Source organism: Siniperca chuatsi, linkage group LG4 (genome assembly GCF_020085105.1).
Source record: "Siniperca chuatsi isolate FFG_IHB_CAS linkage group LG4, ASM2008510v1, whole genome shotgun sequence".
NCBI lineage: Eukaryota > Metazoa > Chordata > Actinopteri > Centrarchiformes > Sinipercidae > Siniperca > Siniperca chuatsi.
This window is the reverse complement of record NC_058045.1, coordinates 9,355,546-9,370,897: the sequence shown is the minus strand read 5'-3', so window position 1 is coordinate 9,370,897 and position 15,352 is coordinate 9,355,546. Positions and strand designations below refer to the sequence as shown.

At 38.6% G+C, this 15,352-nt stretch overlaps 1 protein-coding gene across 2 annotated transcripts; it reads right to left on the bottom strand.

Moving 5' to 3' along the window:
* Window positions 1–605: 605 nt before the first annotated feature.
* caprin1b (cell cycle associated protein 1b) lies at window positions 606–13,655 on the bottom strand. 2 transcript variants are annotated; one of them, XM_044192959.1, is made up of 18 exons: window positions 13,498–13,655; window positions 12,001–12,165; window positions 11,772–11,834; window positions 11,574–11,660; window positions 11,245–11,483; window positions 11,046–11,128; window positions 7,286–7,489; window positions 7,117–7,169; window positions 6,939–7,022; window positions 5,002–5,169; window positions 4,819–4,927; window positions 4,645–4,706; window positions 4,462–4,554; window positions 3,236–3,382; window positions 2,681–2,834; window positions 2,332–2,511; window positions 1,236–1,342; window positions 606–1,139 (listed from the first exon to the last, which is right to left on the bottom strand). In XM_044192959.1, the coding sequence occupies exons 2-18, from the start codon at window positions 12,163–12,165 to the stop codon at window positions 1,053–1,055; spliced, it is 2,085 nt and encodes a 694-aa protein (XP_044048894.1). In that variant the 5' UTR covers window positions 13,498–13,655; the 3' UTR covers window positions 606–1,052. The 2 variants fall into 2 exon arrangements, with proteins under 2 accessions (XP_044048894.1, XP_044048895.1); XM_044192960.1 differs by having other exon boundaries at window positions 2,332–2,508.
* Window positions 13,656–15,352: the final 1,697 nt, after the last annotated feature.

The following is a 15,352-nucleotide window of genomic DNA, read 5'->3' as shown; positions in this document are numbered from 1 at the left end:
AGAATCGTATATTCTTTAAATCAGTCATGTCAGTAGCTGTACTCTGGTAAGCCACGGGGTGGTGCTGTATCAAAGACTGCCAAAGCATCCGGATCTTTGTGGCTGTTAAAATGGTTCAGAGACAAAACAGGGTGAAGTTATAAGAGTGTGTTCTTTCTAAGAGCAGGGCTTGTTAACGATGAGGATGGTGAAATATGTGATGTTTATCAAACCCTTGCCGGACACAACACTCCAATTTCAAGTTACTCCATTGTGAGTGCTATAAGCTGGCTTGAACAACTGCACTCTGACACACTTGAGTGTCAAGACAAAACAAGACAGCATTTAGAAGAGTGAAGTACTTACTCTGGCTAAGTGACAACCTCACAACATTAAATCTAGAACTAAAATAAAAACGGAAACTGAACATGCAAAACAAATCCAAGCTGAAATCTAAGGTAATAATTAAAATATTAAACATTCAAATTAAACAGATAAAGAGAAAACCACAACAATCCTGAATATAACAAAGTAATCATTAGAATAGAAAATTATCCATTGCAGCATTTAATAGTTGATATATTTTTCCTGAACCATACAGCAGAAAACTGAGACTGAAGCATGGGTATGCAACACAACTTTATTGAAACTCTTGAAGCAACATCAATTTACAAACAAGGAAAGGGAGCTCATTGAACTTAAAATCCTTTTTTAGAACCAAAATGACAGTAAAGAACTGAGAAAGGGAATAAACTCCCAAGGATTGGACCAGCAGTGGCAGGTGCATTTTTTAATACAAAAAATAACTTATGAAATCTTTCAAGTTTACAGGAATATTGTAACACATGGCTTGTGTAAATCGATGATTGGATTTACAGCTTAGCTTGTGTTTTAGACTTTAAATTGATTTAATATTTCCAAATATCAAAGCAGGCATTACTTTGATTTAAAAGAGACAGGAAAAATACCACTGATGAAGAACAAACAAAAGAGAACATGAGTGAGCTGGGGCAAATGCATTCTTGAATTTTCAGTGTGGTGCAAGTTAGTCACAGTCATTATGAAAGGCCTTTTCAGGATCGTATTGCCTGAGTGCTGCCTCTTGACACTCCTCTGGGTCCCTGACCAGCTCCACGCTTGTAGTTCTGTTGGTAACCATCCTTGAACAGAGGGGAAAACATTTTAGAAACTACTCCAACATACAGTATTGATGATATAAACAAGGCCAGTGTGAGGTCTGAATGCTTCTTTCATACCCGCTGATAATTCCCATTTGAGTAATCCCGAGGTGTGTTGAACTGAGTCGGTCCATAACCAGAGTTTGGAGTGTTGGCGAAAGGAGGACGATAACCATCATAGCCACCTGAAAGTAGAAAGACTTTAAACTTAAAATGCTTCTCTTGAGATTTACAATAAAATATGCTCAGTCTCTTTAGCACCTTTCCGACATGCACCTCATTACGTAAATATGATGGCAACTTTACGAGTCAACAAGCGCCTGTGTCACTTTTACAAGTCGGTAAACTGAGTAACATTTCCACAAAAACCCATAAAACTAATCTAAACTGAATCAGAATGCCGTCAGTTAAAGGCAACAGCAGCATGAGGTTAAATATGCACAGAGGGATTAAATGCACTTCTTGTTCCTCTTTCTTAAGGGCATTGTTATATATTTATCATTTAAGAATCTCTAGAACTTCATTTATAAAATACATAATTTTCTTGCTTTTAAAGATGATGATTATGTCAGATTACTCTATAAAACATTTTCCTCCTCCTCTTACCTCAAAAGGAAGGGAAAAAACAAATAAAAACGTGTACAACAATAATTAATCAGACCAGCACACCCTCTATGTTTCCATCTTTCATTCATGCCAACTGAAATTCTGAATATCCAGCAAGACACTTTACATACAGCAAATAGGAATTAAACAAGAGTCCCAACATGACGTGATGTCAGTCAATGCTTGTGGACTGTCAAAACATTACAAAATAGGCAGCAGAGTTCTGTAATAATGAAATTGATGAGACATTTCACTCTATGAAGCGGTATTGCACTCACAATGGTCATTAATTGAGGCTTCAAAATGAATTTTAAAATCCATCACTGACGCAGTTGGAGAACAGAAAACACTTCCTTGATATGAAATACTTTCCAATTCAGCGATGCCACTTCTTTCTGTAAAAAGGTCCTATTATGTGTGAATAAAGCCATAAAACGTAACTGACAGCTATGTCGGATTGACAAAAAGCCATTACTTTTACAGATAGATGAAGACAACAATGTTACTCATTCCATGTCTGAAAAGGGAAAATAATGCATTCATTCGTGGCTGTAGGTTTTGAGCTTGCCTCTGAATCCATTCGATGAGCCTCTGTAGCTATTGATCATGCCCCTGGCGTTGCGAGGTCCGCCACGAGACATGCCTCTGCTGTTGTAGAAGGACTGACCCTGCCTGCCGAAGCCTGGGCCCTGCTGGGAAGGCTGCTGATGGCCTCCTGACTGGTCTTGGGAATGGAAGGCACCAACTACTAAAAAACACACGGTTGGGTGCCCCAAAACAGATGCAGGTTAATCTCCAGTCAAAGTCGAACATGTAAATAAAAAGGAGTTTAATTGGAAGGTAATCTCAGGAAGGCAAATATGGCACAATCAATCCAGTAAGTAAATAATGAAAATCAATAGAGAAAGTCTGCCCACCAGACTGCAGTTGTTCCGACTGCATCTCTGTCTGCTCCACAGGATGCTGTGACTGGCTGCTGAAGGCTTGGTTGTAGCTGTTCTGGTACTGGCTGGCCTGGTTCAAAGCCTCTGTCTCATTAGCTGGAGGGACTGGGGCATTGAGGTTGAACACCTGAGGGGCGAACAAGAGCCACATTGTGGTGAAGCCAAAACCAGAGGAAAGGTCACAGGCTCATTAGGAGCAAAGTCCATTACTCAATATTTCCTGGATAAAGCTGCTTCACTACAAACCCATACAACTGCAATATGATGAGAGGACACTTAGGGACTCCACAAGCAATTCCTAATGGAAGTCAGTAATGCATTTCTATTCTGATTCCACTGGCAGTGACGCACAAAGTCCTGAAAATAACTTTCACCTACATGACAGGCCAGATATTTTGGTCTTTGAGTTAGCTTAAATATTTAATGGTTTTAATACAGATATTATTTAACATAGTGTTTCCAACATAGCTAATACATCAGTAAGTGTAATTGAAAAATAGGGAGCAAATGTCATCGCAAGGGCCTTACTGTCTGCATTGATTGGAATGGTGCTGCATTGACATTGATGCCACTGCTGTGAGGAGCTTTGGAAACAGGCTGGAAAACCTGCGTTTGAGAAGCAGGTGGGAGAGCTGTAGAGGGTGGAGGCTGCTCTGACGACAACGACATGGAGGTCTGTTGAAGAGGGGAAACATAACGCAAGTTGCATCAACACATTTTTATGCAAGGTACAGAAAATTTAATAAGGAGGTCAAAAAACTGTCTCAATATCATTAATATTTGAGTGCAAGTTTCACAATTCACAATGTTCTTAGCAGGATCAAAAGATGCTGGTGTTCATTAAATATGATGTATGCTGATAACTGAGGTCATGTCCTTGGTACTTACTTAACAACTTATAATTAAATACTTACACAAGGTGGGAATTTTACAGGCTGATTCCAGTATGTTTAGACTCCATATACTTAAATGTGACTACTTTTACTCAACTAAATACAGGACTAGGGCTGGGTCTCTGTATATGCTTATATGGTACTTTGCTTTGGGGAATATAAACATGTTTTGACTCTTTTTTTTTATTTTTTAAATCTAACAAAATATAATCAAGCTACGCAATGCATGTTAAATAAGACCTTTGCCCAAGTATAAGTCATAAGTTAGAAAAGTTTCCTGAATTAAAATCAGGAAAAATCTGATCAAAGAATAAGAAAACAAGCCTAAGAATCTGAACAAGCATTTGATACCAACTTTCAATGCTTGAAATTTGTAGATACTCAGTGCGACTGATGCATTTCAGTCAGTACTCAGAACGTGTTGATGTTCAATACTCAGCAATATTAAAATGACTAACCTTTTCTCCACTAGAATTTTATTCCTGGCAGTTTGGAAGGCTTTGAATCAGCATTTAGACTTTCATCTTGGGAAATAAAATTTACAGAAAATATCACTGAATAGTTGACTGGAAAAAATATAAGAAATTCAATTTATTAATGATGGGGGGCGCTCAATATAGACTTGGACTCATGACCTCAGAGTATTTATAAAAACCTGGAATCCCTACGCATTTCAATAATAATAATTTTGTGAATACAACTACATAAAAACATCTCACATTATCCATTTCCTATAATTCTTCTACTTTCATAACCAGTAAATTAATGCTTTGGACCATGAATCAAAGACCTACATTTAACACATGAAAATTGAATCCTTTAAGACTCAAAGGGACTCTTTCACAGAACAGCATGGTTTACCTGGATGGGGTCGATGGATTCTGTTGAGGGTCGAGGATCTGGCGTATGTGAGGTCTGATACATGGGGGGCGGAGTTGGGGAGACGATAGGAACCTGAAAACAGAGTAAAAATGAAACGTGTTCTCTTGTTTAAAATTTCATCATGGGTGGCTACACTATCAGCGTTCAAGTTTGATTACTTACTTGTGTGGGCTCAGGTTGGACAGGAACAGTGTTGGGTTGCGATAGCCGGGACTCTGGGTGAACTAAGAAGATTTGAGTATACCTTAGTGAACCAGAAAAGCCATTTCAAGCATTCAAGTGTCATTTTTACATACCACATGAAATCAGAAATGAGTTTCTCTTTGTAAAACATACCTGGAGGACACACCATCTGTGGTAAATCCATGTTCTGAGTGGGTTTCATAGGCTGCGCAGAGACAATGGCTGGATCAATGGGCTGTCCGTCAAACTCCAGCATCGAGTCCTGAGAACAGAGAAGTGATGAGCCCCACGCTTAATAGCTACAGTAAGAAGTCGTTCCTAGCACAAAGTCCTCACCTGCATGAAGTTGTACGTTCCCTGCATCTGTGCCATTAAGTCCTGCACCACCTGTTTCCTGACCATGGGGTCAGTAGGAGGCACAGGAGACGCTAAGTTCAAGGGGTGGGTCTCCATGGCAACAGGGGAAGCCGCAGGCTGCACAGGCTGCTGCATGGCACTGACTGCCTGAGAGTAGAAGATAAATGGTAAGGTAAAGGTAAGTGGAAGGTAAATGAGAAAACATACAGGAGGAATAACTGAAAACTGGTTTAGTGCTTGTTAGATGCTACCTGTGGGTTTATATTCACATTATGGTTTGTAAATTGAAATATCACACCTGATAATTAAACATAATAGAAAAACATTCTTCAATTACTTTGTTTATTATGTATGTGTTCATTAGTTCATTAGTCAACAAGTAACAACCTGGACAAGTCAGAGCAAATCACAAGCTGCAGACTTATCACAAGAGAGCAAAACATCACAGGGTGGTGCTCAGACACCTGACTGACAGCCCTCATTGGAGAAAGAGCCTGTACATAGTAAGTAAGTAAGTAAGTAAGTAAGTAAGTAACTTTATTTATATACCACCTTTTAAGAGCAGAGACGTCACAAAGTGCTTCACAAAGAAATAAAGCATTCAACACACATACAGGCATAAAACACCATAAAATATAAAGAAAAAGAACAATTACAGGGCAAATGGGTCTTGAGCTGCTTTTTAAATGTTTCCACAGTGTCAACAGATATTAAAAGGGAGAGGGTTCCAAAGTTTAACCTCAAAAGCACAGTCCCCTTTAGTTTTAAGCCTAGATCGAGGAACAACTATACAAGTTACTTACATACAGTGTAGGGTCTATAAAAGACTCACCACTCTGAAGGAACTATTTTTCACAACTTTGAATCATAGGTTAATAAATCTTCTTTGACAATGCGCAACAGAAAAACACTTGTTGCACAATGTTTGCACTGATCACAACAGTGAGGTAAAGATAGATAAGTTACGAGGTCGAGTTACTGACTCCATCATGAGTATGCATATAAAAGCCTAAGTGAGTGAAGAGATCCATTTAAATGTTGACAATGCATCGTTTCAACGTTTCCAACAAATGTTTCTGACTACACCTATAGTTAGCTGCATACTGCATGCGGTATAAAACAAGGTACACTACGTTTCTTTCAGGGACACCATGGCCTTTCTGACCATATGGCTGCAGCCATCACAACAATCACTTTCAAGATTCTGCCAATCTGATTGTCAGTAACAACTCAATTCGGGCCAACTGGATAAAACATCTGACAGATAGTTGTCTAGTCTGTAGCTCTACTGTCACTATCAAATGAGGGCAAAATGACAACAACAAAAAAACTTTCTAAACAAATCCTGATAATCTGATTTGATGCACAGACGAATCTAATCTGAACATCACAGCCAGTTTGAACATGTGATACAAGAAAATGCCACGCGATTACAGTAGTAGCCACTTGCCCACGGACATTCAGCTTCCTTTCTAGTTTGCCAAGATATGCTGTTGTTGTGATCTTAGCTATAGTAGCAGGAGAGTCGTGAGTATCGTTGTCTGGAGCTGCTGTGCTGGCTGAGTGAAACCGTCAGCTAGGTTGTGGGGTAAGCTAACCCACCTATATCATGGTATTTGTCATGGTATTGGATTTCTCCAGAATCGCATACCCTACCTTTAACCATTTTTAAATGTGCTCGTTTGATTAGCATATACTTCCACTGAAATACTTCTAACAGTAATATTGATTTATGTCCCAGCCAGCTAAAACCAGACTTATCAAAATGGAACTTCCATCTTAAAATGGAGGTCAGTCAAGGCTAGATTGCTTTAAGGATGCAATAAAAAAAAGTTAGAAAGTTACACAGAAAAAACAGCAACACAAGAGGAAAAAAGTCAACTTCAATCCCAGAAGACAATATCCCTGCAGCATACCTCTGTTTCCGTGGTCCACTCATCCCCCTGCTCCTTCTCACTGCCGCTGTATGTGCCGTCTGGAATGAACTGTCTGTTTACAAACTGGAGGGGGGAAAAAAAGCAAACATCAGCACAATGCTAAAACATATTATAATCAGCCCCAAGCCTTCACTAGAATGGGGAAAATGAATCTGACCTCTGTTGTTTCCACCGCAATGGGCTCTGTGAACTCCTCAATTATTTCAGTTTCTGTAAAGAGAAAAACAATTTACAGAATGCAGTGCTTATTTCTTTATTGCTTGATTACATTAGCATTTTAAAAATAGCAAGTTTCATGCAGCATGACTTCAGAGAATGGTCAGGACCTGGATCAACAGTCTGCTCTTCTGCTTCTGATGATTCAGCTACTGCTGTTGCCGCTGCTGCTGTTGTTGTTGTTGTAGTTGCTGCTGCTGCTGAGGCTAGCTCTTCCTCCTCTTCCTCCTCACACACTCCGTTTTGGTGAGGTGGAACCCGGTCAAAGTACCCGCTCAGCAAAACCTGGTCCAAAGTCTCTTTCAGTGCCTTGTCTAGCAGAGGAATAACAAAGAAGCAATTTAATGGAAAGTCAAGCCCTGAAAGAAGACAGCCAATCATCAGATTTACAAAGTCACAATAATCAAACCATTATTTTGTTAGCTTTGAATTATTAACTATCAATCAGGGTGGAGTGATTTTGTAAGATGTTGAACAGATTTAACAACTCAGTTTGCAAAATAGATTTGTACTTTCACAAGTGAATATACAATCTTTAAAAAAGTCCTTAAGACTGCTTAGTAACATTAGGAGCTTAGTTAACGATTAGTTGATTAATCAATTGGAAATATCTGCAACTATTATCGATTAATTGTTTAATTCATTTTTAGAGCAAAAATACCAAATATTTGATGGTTCCATGTTCTCAAATGTGAGAATTTGCTGTTTTTCTTGGCCTTACATTACAGTACATTGAATATTTTTGGTTTTTGGACTGTTCAACGGACAAAACAAGACATTCAATGCCGTCACCGTGTGCTGTAGGACATTGCGATGGGCATTTGTCACGGTTTTCTGATGTTTTATAGACCCAACGATCAATCAATGAATCGATACTTTTCCCCCCCTTGCATCTCTAGTAAAATTTAACCAGCCACTAACTTAGATGACAATTATAAACAACAATCCCAGCAGTATACTCAAAACAAAATCTCAACAGGTGTGTTTTCAGTCTGTTGTCAATTCAAAGAAGTTATTGGGTCCAGCTTCTCTAATGTAAACATTTTCTGGTTTTTGTTGTCTTCTATGATAGTAAACTGACTGTTTTGGACTGCGGGTCAGACAGAAGAATCATTTTAAATGTCAATTTGGGCTCTGGGAAATTGTTATGGACATTTGTCACTATTTTCTGACATCCTATAGACTGAACTATTCAGAAATAATTGGCAGATTAATCAATAATGAAAATAATAATTAGTTACAGCCCTACAAAAAACAACAACAACAACAACAACAATAATAAACTTTTAAAAATGAAAATACTGTGTTTATGTAGGACCCCAATTGTCAAGAGTAACAAGCTGATTGAGAAAACATGTTTCAGGTCCTTAAATGCTAAATTGCCATAATGCAACAGTCACAGGATGAACTGAAAACTATGGCAACGTCAAAATGAATTCACAATTTTAAAAATCCAAGGCTTGATAGGGGCTAAAATGTCCTAAATTGCCGACTGACTAGATTAGAAATACGCTACTAGAACAATCCTGACTTGTAATTCACTAGAAAACACTAAAAGAGCCCTTAAGCTAGCTCAGGCATTTCCACTTTCGGCTCTTCAGGCAAAGCAGGTCAATGTTATTTCCTTAACTGCCTCGTGCCTCAGGCCAAGAAGTCTGCAGCTGTCTGAATAAATATCACCCCGAGTCACCAAGTGAGACCTCCTAACTGTGGTGAAAGGGTTGGTCGGTGTCACTACAGTGAACTGGGTCACCAGTATCCTAATGTGGCTCCAGAGATCTGACCAGTGGAACCACAGGCGACGGGGCCACTGGCACCCTGCCCCGCTGCTGAGTCAGGATAAGCCCACAGCGCTCAGTCCCCAAGCAGAATGCAGCAGTGCAAGTCCCGAGGCCAGATCGCTGAGAATGCAGTACACCAATATCCCCAAGCCCCGATTATTCACATCAGAGCACTGCACACATGCTGCATTAACAAAATACAATGCACATGCTACAATAACATATTAAGAATGGTTAATGGCCTGCAGTACCTTATGACAAGAAGGTTTTGTATTGTGTTTTGCATTCTATGACTTATTTATTCACTGATCTACTGTATATAATTTTTTGAGTAGCATAAAAGGGAACTACAAAACAAAATCTCATACAACTTTGTGTTGTAAAATGATCAATAAATCTATCTTGTATCTTTATCCAACTTGCCTTGGGATCACTCAAAAGTATGTGACAAATTACTTATGGCCAGCTTCAACACAATAAAAAGCTTACTGGTGACTGCTGTGTCACCAACCATCTGATACAATGTCCTGCCAACAATTTTCACCACCAGCTGGGCATATAAATAAAGCCAGTTTGTCTTGAATAAAAAAAACAATCAATCAACAACTTAATTTTGCTATAAATTATAGTAGGGCTGCAACTAATTATTTTCAATACTGATTAGGGCTGCACCTAATGATTCTTTTCTTAAAATTGATCAAACAAATGATTATTTCTTTGATTAGTCGGTTAATCTAACAACTAACATTGTTTATTCTAAAGATTTTTTATTATTTCATTAATATTACATTTAATTTACCCAAAATAAATATCAAAAACATGTCTCATTAATATTTCAATATTTTATTCAATCATTATCTCACAAACAAGTGTAACAAGAAACAAAATATGTACCGCAGGGCATTATTCTGCAACAAAAAATATGTTTGTCTATTGAAAATATTATAATATTTGAAAGAATAAATTAATGTATTACCGTATTTCTAGTAGGTTATTTCTTATGTTGTACCATTTTAATTCTACTTAATTCACCACCTTATTTTAGTGTTTACTCACAAACTACTTTAATCTGCTCACCTTGTTTTTCCTTTTAGTTCTCTTCCACACATACACACACCCCTACACCTCTGGTCTCTGCACACACACACACACACACACACACACACACACACCGACTTTCCCCACCTGCTTTTTTCTGTTTTTCTCGCCCCGTATGCGTCTGCACTGTTGACATTCTTCGGCAGCACTATGTTTTATAAAGTCGCCCAAAAAAAACTTCCGTTTTAGATTTTTTCACCTGCAATTCTGTTTTCACAGCAGCTTGGTGAGCCGCGTATGGAGGAGGCTTGGTGTTAATGATAGGTAGGTGGCCTATCGAAACCAACGTGGCACTGAATGACACCAGCACCAACAGGTGCACCTACAGGCTTTTACAAAACAACGGCATAAGTAGGCCTACTTAAATAGGAGACTCTCTCTCTCTGTGTGTGTTTCTCTGCAGAGCATGAGCGACTGTCAGTAGACCGCACGGGAGGGGGAGGGCGAGGGGAGACTGTGGGCGAGGTTTTAATGCTGCAGCTTGTTCTCCACGGAATCTATGCTTTGACCGGGTGCAGCCATTCTTCATTGCGATGCATCAACGCACGATACGCAAATCAACGTATTTCCGTAATTGATGACGTCGATGAATCGTCCTAGCCCTAATATTGATTAACCTACCAGTTATTTTCTCTATAAATTGATTAATCGTTGGTCTATAAAATACCAGTAAATAGTAAAAAATGCCCATCACAGATATGGGTAAGATATTCAGTTTACTATCATAGAAGACTAAGAAAACCATCAAATAATTACATTTAACAAGTAGGAACCAGTGGACTTTTGGAATCCCTTTCTTAAAAAATGACTCAAATGAATAACTGATTATCAAAATAGCTGCCAATAATTTTCTGTCGAATGACTGATCGATCCATCTACTAATTGTTTCAGCTGTAAATTGCAGCTTGTGGTGGTCTAAGCAATTATTAACCAAAATATTGACCTCTACTGCTTGCAACTATTAGTAGGCTCCAAGTTAAATTTGACTTACATGTTGTTCCAACCACAGCCTTGTCCTTCCCTTCCAGCAGGTCCCAGAGATGCACAGATGCTTCTTCATACTGGTCAGTCAACCTGCAAGTGTAGAGATACAGTAGGTTGTATGGATCCCCTTGTTAAAAAAGAAAAATAGTAGTAGAAGAAGTCTTTTGCACCTTAAATTCATCCAGAAATCAGTGCCTAAGACTAACCTGATGTTTTGGTCACGGTCTGGCCCCAATAACTTGTAGAACTCATCACAAGCTGTGAGATCTGCATCTGTGAGCAGTGGTGACCCAGCAACTCCCTGCTTCATGTCCTGCCGCACAGTGTCATCTCCCAGCCGGTCCAGGAGGAACTGCAGCTCCAGAACCGTCTTCAGCCTCCTCTGCTCTGCCTCCTCCCGCTGCAGCTGCTCCCGCCGTGCAGACTTCTTCACCACCTTCTGGATCTAATGATAATATACATGAGCCACATAAAGTCAAGTCAGGGTGGACACCACTCTGGGGTAACATCTTCAAAAAACCAGAGTCATCCTTACATCTTGTCCCAGTGTGATGAACGTCTTCTGCAACTCTCTGGCAAATTCCAAGTTATTCATGATTTCCTGGTATTTGGCGAGGGCCTCCTAAAAAGACGAAGGCAAAATAGACATTTCACATAGGTTGTAAAGTCTTTGTAAGAATGACAGGATTATTTGTGTTTATGTACAAAATTATAAAGGCTTCAATGTACCCACCAGCTGGTCCTGATTGAGACGCTCCCCGCTATTCTTCCTGACTTGATAATCATCCAGTTTACTCTGTAGGAGAACATCAAAAATGCAAACATTTCTGAATTTTAACACATTAAATAGAGAAATTCTTGTTGTCAGTGCTTTAGTTTTTTTAGGGCACTTCAGCTATGAATTGCTTCTGAGTGGGACACCTGACGTGGATCTGGAACAAATGGCTGTCGACAGTACTCACCTTTTTCTTCTCCATGTTGCGGGCCTTCTTGTCGATGACACACAGCACTTGCTTCAAGACTTCGGACTGTCCACAGAGTGCAAAATTGCCCATTGACCCTGGAGCGGATCCCACATCTGGGCTGACAGACTGCATTGTCCCATTTGCATTCATCACTGAGGGCATCTAGAAATTAAAGTGTGAAAGGTCAACTTCTGGTGGTAATGTAGAGATGCCTTCATCATTGTGAAAATTATATGAATTCATAAACAAAGGATTAATTGAAAATGGCTGTCATCAGCATGAGTTGAAACCTGTCAAAACTATCGTTGGACAGACTATTAAGTCAATAAACGCTGTGTGGTGACTATTGTCAAAAATGTCATGGGATTAGGGCTGTAGCTAATTATTTTCATAATCGATTAATCTGCCAATTATTTTCTCTGTTATGTTAATCACTTGGTCTAAAAAGTGGATATGCACCAATCAGATACTCTGGATCGTATCAGTGCAGATACTTTCTCAATGTCATTAGACATTACATTAATTCAGCCATGGCAGGCCCCCGACTCATCTTTTAGTGCCACAGCAATCCCTGGCCTTATGTTACCTTACATAAAAATGATTCCAATGAATTTCATGCAGCTAAGTATACAGATTTTAAGGTATTGGATTGGTATCAGGAGCTACCATGAGCTGAGGTAACGATATTGGTATCAGAAAAGATAAAGTGGGATCAGTGCATCCATACAAAATAGTGAAAAATGACTCAAATGATTAGAGTTGTTTATCAAAATTGCTGCTGATTAATTGTATGTCAGTCGCCTACGTGAGATATCGTTATATAGCATGATACAGGGGGCCTATATAATTAGATTGACAGATAGATTGAGGTCACAGGAATAAAATGTCACAGAGAAACTAACTATGCATTGTAAAAAATAAAAATTATAATATGATGAATATCTGGAATAACGAAAGAGGTCTAAGCGGTTGAGGTGGGATTTAATAGCACAAGGAAAACAGTAACAGCTAGGTAATACAGGAGGTGCATTATCAATGTAATCTAACGATTGGGTGTAAACGATATATAAACATTAAGGATAGCTTCGTAACAAAAGACGTGTACCATTCAACCTATATCCCTAAACCCCTAAAACCATTCATCATAGCAACTGGCTAACTTTAGTCCAAAGTGTGTGTAAACTGGAGGGAGGACGTTTTTGGACCCTGTATTTCTCTTAATCACAATATTTTGACTATAACTTCGACTACAAAGCTGTATCTTCGACTCTCAGATGCGTGGCCCAGAGATAGCCTCGAAGTTCGGTCAGCTCGCCGGTGTTATCGCTGAGGTTTGGTAAAATGGCCCTGGCCGCACAACCGTTAGCACAGAACATTCACTTAGCAGCTACACGCACTGCTAGCTTGGTTGTCTGGTAGCTACAGCGACGCGTGCTAATAAGCAGCCGACCGGGAGCCTCGTTACCTTGGTAGCACGACTCCTGATTCACCCACCTTGATGTTATATATCCACAGGGGAGCTTGCTAGCCAAATGTAAGAAACGGCCAAGTTGTTATTATTGTTGTGTTGCTTTATTTTCTCTTTCACTCTAGTGTGGGATCCGCCCCGCCGGCCTCACCGACAACTGAGACGGTTCGAAAGACGGAGAAACTCTTTATAAAGGCGAAGGTCCGTTTTCAGCTGTCGAAGATATGCCTGAATAAATAAAGTACAAAAACAAACCTTTATAGAGCATACGTTTATTAACAACAACGTTCTCATATATACCACAAAAGTATTAATTCAACGGTTTAATAACTGGTTAATCTTGCTGCAATTAAACATTATGAAGTTGCCATTTGTGGTCAGGCAAAATAGTCTACAACCTCTTGGCAGAAAATCTGCACAATCATTAGCTTTGATTAGGCTATCCTATCTCTATCCCTGTACCATTTACAGTATTTCTTTCTCCAGCAGCTGTCCGATCCCGCAGTAAGCAATGCGCTGGTACCCAGCTGTTTCCTTACACAATCCATTAGTCATGACAATACATGAGTGTACCATCTTTTTCACATCAGTTTGAAGTTGAAGTTCAACATTAAAATGGGCATTTAAATATCTGAAGATGACAAGTTAAAGTTAAGTTAAAGTCGCATTTATAAGTAAAATTTTATTTACTACTTTGCAAAATATTAGGTTGCAAGTTGTAAGACAAAAGCCTAATTCCAAATCCAGAAACTAGACACACTACTAAAACCAAATATGGATATTTTAAAAATATTTTAAAAATGAATAAAAAATATTACAAATGTCATCCATTAACCAATTATACTACTAATAATTAATGATAATGATAATAATAATGGTAATAATACTAATAATAAATTAATAATACATATTAAACAGGTTATTTTAGATTTCTGAATAGGCCCAATATTAAAATGGGCTGCACAAAGCCTTAGGGACCGCACAAATAAACTGAAAGTGAAAGTCAGAAAGAGCTAGGGCTGTCTGAGTCAGCCTTGTGCCATTAGTACATGTCTTGATTAAACTATTCTGTTTTAAAGATAATTTGAAGATGTTTCGACATTGTTAGAATTTTTAGAAAGTTGTTAGAACAAAACCTGGCATCCACTATCTATGGTTTTTTAGTATTTGGGAGGTTTAAAACATTTATAAAACAAATATCTGTTTTGTCTCTTGAAATAATTGGTTTGCCAGAAAAATAAGAGGTTAACCATTGTGTTCATCAACAGGAGTATTACTGAACACTGCCCATGTAGTCTGCCCCTTCTGGAGAAATGCATTCATGTAGCCTATTCTAAATCAAGATGGATGAGAGATTGACCACTGAAAGATTATTATTGCAATATTGCTAGTTTGAATCCCCACACCATCAGGGAACAGTGCACATATTTGTCTGACAGAACCTGTAATAATTGCAGTAAAATAGACATATAGTGTGTTGAGTTACAGTTCAGAGGGCTAATGTTTTGTAACCTTTTCTGGCCTAGTTTTAAAGTCCTAAAATCATGACTCCAGCATGTAGAGAGCTGTCAAGTTATTATGTAAATATGAGTACGGATTTCTTTTGCATTGTATTTTCAAGAATATAGAGGTTAGCTCCAACAGTATTTTATAGAAATCATGATGTACAGTATTTCCTAATCTATCGTCCACACTTAAAACATATCAAACAAATATCAAGTCCACTTGCACCTCATGCATCTCTGTTGCCCTGACTCAAAGGTTGACAAACTCTGCAGTACACTTTTCACACAAGAAAAAAATATGCAATTCTAATGTTTCCCATATTGAGAAGTCATTAAATAATTATATCAAATGATTGGCTGTGCAAGCACTTAAGTA

What these genes read in the sequence shown, in the direction of transcription:
- caprin1b (XM_044192959.1), bottom strand. Translation starts at nt 12,165, where the DNA reads ATGCCCTCAGTGATGAATGCAAATGGGACAATGCAGTCTGTCAGCCCA. An exon ending in TCATCACACTGGGACAAGAT is followed by an intron (nt 11,484 to 11,573) that starts GTAAGGATGACT and finishes TATTATCATTAG; the next exon opens with ATCCAGAAGGTGGTGAAGAA. An exon ending in CATTCCAATCAATGCAGACA is followed by an intron (nt 2,835 to 3,235) that starts GTAAGGCCCTTG and finishes TTCGCCCCTCAG; the next exon opens with GTGTTCAACCTCAATGCCCC.